The sequence below is a fragment of the Marmota flaviventris genome, chromosome 2 (genome assembly GCF_047511675.1).
Source record: "Marmota flaviventris isolate mMarFla1 chromosome 2, mMarFla1.hap1, whole genome shotgun sequence".
NCBI classification, from domain to species: Eukaryota; Metazoa; Chordata; class Mammalia; order Rodentia; family Sciuridae; genus Marmota; species Marmota flaviventris.
The window spans coordinates 132,730,289-132,738,103 of record NC_092499.1 but is presented as its reverse complement, the minus strand read 5'-3'; the positions used below and the strand labels follow the sequence as shown (position 1 = coordinate 132,738,103).

Below are 7,815 nucleotides of genomic sequence, written 5' to 3'. Positions count from 1 at the left end.
CCAAGGCTGGTTACTGGTAAAGGGCATTCTACTGGGTTATACTGGGCTTTCCAGGTGAAGTTCAGTAGAAACACAGGGCACATGGATCTCCCTGGATGCCAGACAGGCTGCTGTATAAAACAGGATCTTCAAAGTACCAGAGCAATTCTCCCCTTGGCTTCTTCCTGCACACTGGGTTTACTCTGCTCTCAGGCAGCCTAGAACCAACACCAGAATCAATGGGTAGGGACACTTGGGTTGTTTCTGAGCATTTGTAAAACTAAGCAGTACCCGTGAGAGGTTCCTAAGGGGCTACAGGAGAGACTCCAGGGCTTTCTCACAAGGTGGGTCCCTGCATCTGCAGCCTTGTGTGACTTCTCTCTCACGTAGGCATCAGTGGGCTGATGGATGGGGATTAGAAAAGATGGATAGGAAAAGAAGAAAATGAGGGAAACTAAGGGAGTCCTTGTCCATGTAAAGGGTAGGGGAGGAAGTAGAGGAACGTGAAAGTGGGAGGATGGGGTCCTAAACTCATCTTCTCAAATCTGAGTAAAACACAGTAAGCCAGGGACTCTGGGTTAAGGGGTTACCCAAGTAGAAACTTCTAGAAGTCAGATCATATTCTTGTCTTGAGACAATCAGAGGAATTCAGGACCTGTGGACCTGTGGCAGAATCAGAGTTGGAACCAGAACCAGAGTCTGAGTCTTCTGCCTCACAGATCTGTATCATGTCTATCCCAAAGTGCTTCTGTACCTGCTGCCAAGCAGAGGACAGAGGCTCAGGTGGCCAGGAGGAAAGTGGTCCAGAGTGCATTTCTCCACACAAAGGGGGGTGGTGGTCCCAAGCCTCCTCCAGGCCACTGAGCAGAATGTGGCATGAGACCTGAGGAGGCTGGGCATCTTGCCCCTGCCATCCACACCTGTATGCCTTTGTGACCTCAAAGTGTGCTTCCCTGCAGTTTTTGGGTGGGGACAAGCTCCCTCTCCCAATGGAGTCGGGCTGGAGACAGCTACATGGAATTAGAAGCACGTGTTCAGGACAAGTAGGAAGGACAAGCACTCCTATGAGGCTCTGAAAGGAGGACAGGGGCTAGTTCCTCTAGGAAGGGCTTGGATCTGCAGTAGGTAGGTGGACCAAGAACTGACCTATTAAGGTAAGCAGGTCCCCAGCCCTGGCTCCTGGTGACACTACTGAAGAGCTAGCCTGCTGAGTCCTGCTGGTCAGGCCAGCTCCTGGGCCCCAGGATGATCATCTTCCCATCAGGATGCTCCTGAGCTTGGAGACTGGGGCCACTCACTTCAGTTCTCATGCTTACTATAGACTTTGGATTCTATACACTCACCCTGGCCACACATGACAGACACGAGGCACGACACATTCATTAGGACAGAAAGTTCATGTCTCACTGCACAAAGTAAATATGTCCCACAGCACAATGGGCACATAGACAGATTAGCAGAGCTGAAGGGCATCCACCTCTGCATCCTTGTGCCACTTGGCTCCAGTGCATGGAACAAAGGCTCTGCATCCTGCTGGCCTCTTCTTCCAACCCCCTGCCCCCCAAGTCCCACCCAGTCAGCAGTAGTGAAAAGCAAGACATAATGTGATTCAGCACCCCCAGCAGGTGTGATGGTGTGCTAGTCGCTCTAGGCATTGACTGAACTTTTTATGTGTGTAAATTATCTATTAAGAGACTATTCACAACTGAATTTAAGGACCCAATAGGCTCACTTTCTAAGCACACACAGATAAAATACAATAAATACAATGGGTTCCCTAACATCTAAAAGCAGGGCCCCTGGTCCGTGGCCGAGAAGCCATGGCTGTGGATTAGAGCTGAGCGATGCTGTGCCTAGGGTATGTGGGGGTGGGGTGCTTTTGGTGAGGGGTCCTGCATCAGGGCAAGCCAGGCTAGGGGGGTCCCATTCACATGGGCATTGGTGTCACGGCGTGGGTCGCACTCTACAGTGGGAGCCTCGCTCTGCCCGCAGTTACTCAGAAAATGGTGGGAACATGCCCAGGTCAGCAAAGTCTTCGATATTATAGTTGCCAGTCCCCTGGGTGGGATCTCCTGGCATTGGCAGCATGTCCTGCAGAAGAGAAGAGAAGAGAAGAAAGCCATGGGGCAGTCAGGTTCTTTGCCCGTGGACTGTGTACGTCCCAGGAGCCCAGCCTGCCACTCACCCTCACAGCTGTCTCTCTAATGGACAGCTCAGGAGTATTCCCCAACCTTCCAAGGGATGCTCTGCAGGGATACTCAAATGTCTGAGACCCTAGGAAACTGTCCTCCCCAGGGAGCTGCCATGCCAGCTGGTAAAGAGCAGTAGGACTCAACTTTTATACATGTAACACGGAGCCAGGGACACAGGGTGGGCATGAGCCCCAACTGGTGGGGACAACCCAGCCTGGCACCAAGCAAGTACAGGTGGTCGAAATGTGACTAACGCTATGAAACTTAAGAGTGAGTGGAGAGATCTGCGGCCTGTATTCACCGTGTGTAGCAGACTTTAGCTTAAACAAGTCTTCTGGACCTCAGACTACCCATTTAGGATACAGGAGTAGCAACATCTCAATTCCTTATGGGATATGTCCTGTTGTGTTGTTAAGTTCCCAGCTCATATAATGCTGCATGAGAAAAGAATTCTGTGGACAAATAAGTTTGGGAAACAAGGCATACTTTGTCTATCTCCTAGAAATCCACAGTCCTCATTGGTATAATAAAGGTTCTGATAAGTCCTGTAAGAAAGAAATTGAATAACTTTGTTTAACCAGTGTTAAATTTTGTTTAACCAGTGTTTTGCAAACTTATTTGACCAAGAATTCTTTTTACAGTGTGACCCTGAAGACCACCATTAGGAAATTCTGTTTTCTGCTAGGAGGTATAGATGGGCAAATGCCTTACAGAAGGAGGAAGAAGGGCTGTCGTGGTAGATAAGGGGACTCAAGGGAAGGGTTGGTTAGGCACTCCTCTGCACACTGAATAGTATGCTGCCTCTGTGGAAACCTCATCAATACCTGGGCTCTAGATCTGTGTCTGTGAGGGTACTTCTTGACCTGGTTGGAAAGAAGCTTGGGATGAGGGTGAAGTAAATGGAGCATTGACTCTTGAGCATAGCCTCCCATGCTATGGTTCCTGCACCTAGCCCTGCTTTGCAGCCAGGACAGGACAGAACAGGGCTTTATGACCCCACTGGAGATGCCTGGGTTCTGGTTGCAAGGATCTGGTGGGATGGACCTCACTGCAGGTGAAGGGGGAAGCAATGCACTCAGAACCTCCCATGAAAACTATTCTGGCTGAAAGCGGAGCCCAGAGAACTGGTAGTAGGGAACTGAAAGGATTTCAGGTATCTAGCCAGTGGGCAGCACCCTTAGCCTAACCAAGAGGAGAGCTGAACCAGGGCCAGCCTGGCACTGGGGCAAGGTCCTGGAGAGGGACGTCCTCCTATCCTGGGTATAGGCTGGTGAGGAGCAGGTAGGACAGCCAAAGGTGAGGAAAGCTCGCAGGGGAGAAATGGACCCAGCACTAGGGCCAACCCTCATTAGCCTTCTACTCTATGCACCTCTCTTGGGCAGCTCTGAGCTGGGGCAGGGAGGAATCTCTAATTGTAGTCTCCCCTTTTGCTCAAAGGCCCCTCCTCCTCAGCTCAAAGGCCCCTTCCCCTCCCTGAGTGCATCACAGTTTTGGTTGGACAGGATGGGACCTTCTACTCCTGGACCCCCTTCTAACCCCAGGCCAGGCCAGAACTCACACTGGCTAGCGGGTGGGCGGTGGTGCGGCAGAGACCAAGGGGGAAAGGAAGCAGAGAGAAGGCGCCGGTACCTACGAGAAGGCGGTGCTCGCTCGATTTACCTGGAACACTTCAGTCTGACCGGGCTGCTGGTGGGAGTGCTGCTCACCGCTCTGCTGGCCGTGGTGCTGGCTCTGCCACTGTGACCAGACTTCTGAGGGCCTCCCCTGGAACTGCCCGCTACTTTGTCCACTCTCAGCTGAAAGAGCCGACGTACAGGACACTTCTTTAAAAGTCATCCCTGGTTTCATGAGACTTAAGAACCACTCCAGCTCCAAGGGCCCCACCTTCCTAGGAACATGTTTCTTCTCCCATCTTTCTTTCTCTGACTGACAGACAGCAAGATAAATGGGTGAAAGGCATGGGGCCTCTGCAGAATGGTGCAGGGGCTTGGCTGGGGTGTGGTTCTCCATGGAAAGCACCTCCCAGATGACTGGGTGCTCCAAGCCTTGGAGCCCTTTGCTCTGTTGTGGCTGCTCATGAAGCTGCTCATCTGGATTCCAGCCACATTTGGGACCAGCAGCATGGGCTGGAGAGTTCCTCTCCCTAGCATGTGAAGGCAGATGCAGCCTTCTAGATTCCTGGACTCCCCTCTGTTCATGGGCTGCTCTCTCACCTGGCCTACTAGGGAGAGGCTCACCTCACAGCTGTCTTCACATTCACCAAGCTGTACCACTGGTCCTGCTGCAGGGCAGAGCCACCCCGTCCCATTCTCTGTGGCTCTCTGTCAAGTATTCCTCAGCATCTTAATATTTCTTAGTTTGTTTAAGAAGGAAGGAATTTGGGCACTGCTCAGATGGGAAGATAAAGCTCCTCTGTGGAATCAGCAAATTACTTTATAAATGAGAGCCACTTTGCTTCCTGCTACAGTTTACTAAAAATACTCAACAGGAAAACTGAAAATAAGCAGAATTTTCTCTAAATCATTTTAAAGATTCAACCAAAGAGAATTGTGTTTTTTTTTTTTTTTTTTTGATGGTGCTAGGGATCAAAACCAGGGCCTTATGCATGCAAGGCAAGCACTCTACCAACTTAGCTATATCCCCAGCTCCCCCATTTTTTTTTCAGTTGTAGATGAACACAATATCTTTGTTTTATTTATTTATGTGGTGCTAAAGATTGAATCCATGCCTCATGCATACGAGGCAAGCGCTCAACTACTGAGCTCAACTACCCCAGCCTACCCAAAGAGAATTCTTAAGAAAAATTACACTTTTCATTTTCTTCCTTCCTTCCTTCCTTTTTTCTTTTTTATAGTACTAGGTAGGGATTGAACCCAGGGTCCCGCACATGCTATGCAAATGTTCCATCACTGAGTTACAACACCAGCCTGAAAGAATACCATTTAAAAAAGTTATCTGAAGGCAGATCTCAAACCTTAGGAACCCCCCTTGCCACCATCAGTGTCAAATTATTCAGTGACATTGTGCAGTGTGGAGACAGTGGTGCTTTGTCAAGCTCTGAACTGAGCTCATTATTATTATTTTTTTTTCTTTTTGGTACTGGGGACTGAACCTAGGGCCACGTTATCACTGAGCCATGCCCTCAGTCCTTTTTATTTTTTGAGACAGGATCTCAGTAAGTTGTCCAGTCTTGAACTTGTAATCCTCCTGCCTTGGCTTCTCAAATCTCTGGGATTATAGGTGTATGTCACTGTGCCCAGTTCTATTTTGCCCTATCTTGCTCTTTCCAATGGCCATCCTGACTTTCGACAAAACTCACCTACCCATCCTTAGCAGGGGTGCCTGGCTAATCTGAGGTGAGATCCAGGGAGAAGAATCTCTCTCTCTTCCTCTCTTACACACATCTCTGTTCTTAATGCCTGAGATGTAAAAGGCTTTAATAAATCATGTAACCTCCCTTTAACACCTTAACCACTGGCGGTTTTCAAATTGTGCATGATGAGAACGGTTGGCTCAGCATAACAGGGAATGGAGTCTACTGTGTATAGAGGGCATCTGGCAATCTGAAATGTCTTTTCCCGAGACTCCCAAACTGAACTCAAGGACCAGAAGGAACTCTAAAAGGAATAATTTGCTGTTGAATTGCAATTTCAAGGCCAGTTTGGGAAACATAGCAAGACCCTGTCTCAATATATAAAATAAAAAGTGCTGGGGATGTAGCTCAGTAGTACAGCATCCCTGGGTTCAATTCACAGTACTTAAAAAAAAAAAAAGTCTAGAATTGGCTGTGGGTAGAGAGCAGGCCTGGTTCACAACTGTGCCAAATTAAATGAGCAGCTAGGATTCCCACTTGACAGGCACCAGTCCCATTCTAGAGCCTCAGAGGCTAGACACAATCTGGTCTACCATTGCTTGGTGGGAAGATGGATGAACACAGTGGCCACCTCTGCTGTGGGATGCACCAGGCAGGCTGTGGAATGTCCTCGGGTGTTGAAGGAAATAACTGCCTTCAGGTCTGCTCTGGGATGCTGCTCCAACGAGGTCTCCTATTGAACACTGCCCATCATGATTCAATGTCTACAACCCTTCCTGACAGCTGTGTGTCTATATTGCTGAGCCCTGGTCACTCACTACACGATTATGCATTGCCACAACCAATCCAACAGGCATTCAGAGTTCTCATTCTTCTCAATCATTCTCAAATATTCAACATACTGCTACTCATTTTGGTAATATTTTGTTGACTTCCATGACTGCTGTTGATGTTAGTTCTACTATCCCTTATGGGATTCCTTCTCTCCCATCAGCAGGAAAGCTGGGAGGAACCTTTTCTATTCCATGAACTGACCTCTCACTTATCATGTGGCAAATGTTTCATGAGCACCCGTGATGACACAGGCTCCGTGTGACACTGTACACACTGGAGAACAAGAATGCTTCTATCTTGAGCACCTTCCAGCATGGTTGGGAGAGGAGTGAGCACAAGTTCTGCAGAGGAGAGTTGCTATTAAAGGGTTTCCAGAAAAAGGATAAGAACCCTCAGAGGGTACCTAACTTAGTCAAGGCGAAGAGAAAAGGCTTTGCAGAGATCTCAGAAATGACTAGCTAACTGGGTGTAGGCCTTGTAAAGAATTCCAGACACAAGGATAGGTTTAAAGGCCTAAGGGTGAAAGAGGATGACCCCATCCAGGTTTCCACAGGTAGCTCAGGATGGATGAGAACCATGGAACTAGGCAGGCGATAAGAGATGAGGTTGCAGGGCGAGCCAGGGTCAGGTGTAACCACCAGTGTGACCAATTTTTTGAGGGTAACAGAGAACTACCGAAAATTTTAAAGTGTGGGCACAGCACACATAGATTTGTAAATTCAGGAAGGTCACTGTATCAGTGGGTGAATGGACAATATGACAGGGAAAAAGAAGTTAAAAAAAGGAATAGAGTAGACAAGAGGAGAGAAAAGGAAACCAGCGAGGAGGAGTCTGCTATACTAATCTTTGCAAGAGAGGATGGTTGCTTGAGCTATGGAACATGAGCAGGCTGGAAAGAAGTGGATGAATCTGAGGATAGGATGGAGAAGGAGGTGCCTAGACTTGTGAATTGCCAACTGAAATGGCTGCACCAAGGATGGGAGTGAGAGGAGCTAGGGATGACAAAATCAGGTTTCTGGTGGTATTTACCATTCTGGTTTTTCTCCTGAGCTTTGGATCCATTATCTGTCTGTGCCTGGGCCACATGGCTGAATAGTAGAAAGACAATTTCAATTCTTCCTGCCTCAAGTGATCATTTCCTCTCCTCACATAGCCTAGAGCAGGAGACCAGGACTGTCACTGTCTCCTCTCTCTCAACACCTCTTGTCCAATCAAGAGGTTCTATCAAGTTCCCACCCACCAAAAAAAAAAAAAAAAACCTAACTCTCAACTCCTACCTCCTTTTTCCCCCATCACACTGCCACACAATGCTCTGAAGCTACGCCTGCACCCAGTCCCCCCAGATCCATACATCTCCTGGTGCTGACCCAAAGCAGAGTCTACTGCTTACAAAATGCTGGATGGTTGACCACCATCTGTGAGGTCAAGCACACAATCTCAGGGTCTTTTGTAATGTGGCTTCTATTGTTCCAGCCTTATCTTCCACTTCTTGCCTCT

The 7,815-nt window shown here is 48.5% G+C and overlaps 1 protein-coding gene across 1 annotated transcript in view; it reads right to left on the bottom strand.

Moving 5' to 3' along the window:
- Positions 1-1,971: 1,971 nt before the first annotated feature.
- Arnt2 (aryl hydrocarbon receptor nuclear translocator 2) overlaps positions 1,972-7,815 on the bottom strand; it is a 119,313-nt gene continuing 113,469 nt past the window's right edge. The window contains exons 17-18 of the mRNA XM_027920595.2: positions 3,831-3,967; positions 1,972-2,070 (exon numbers count right to left, since the gene is read on the bottom strand). Of these exons, the coding sequence (XP_027776396.2) occupies positions 1,972-2,070; positions 3,831-3,967 (236 nt within the window). The remainder of the gene's footprint in view (positions 2,071-3,830; positions 3,968-7,815) is intronic.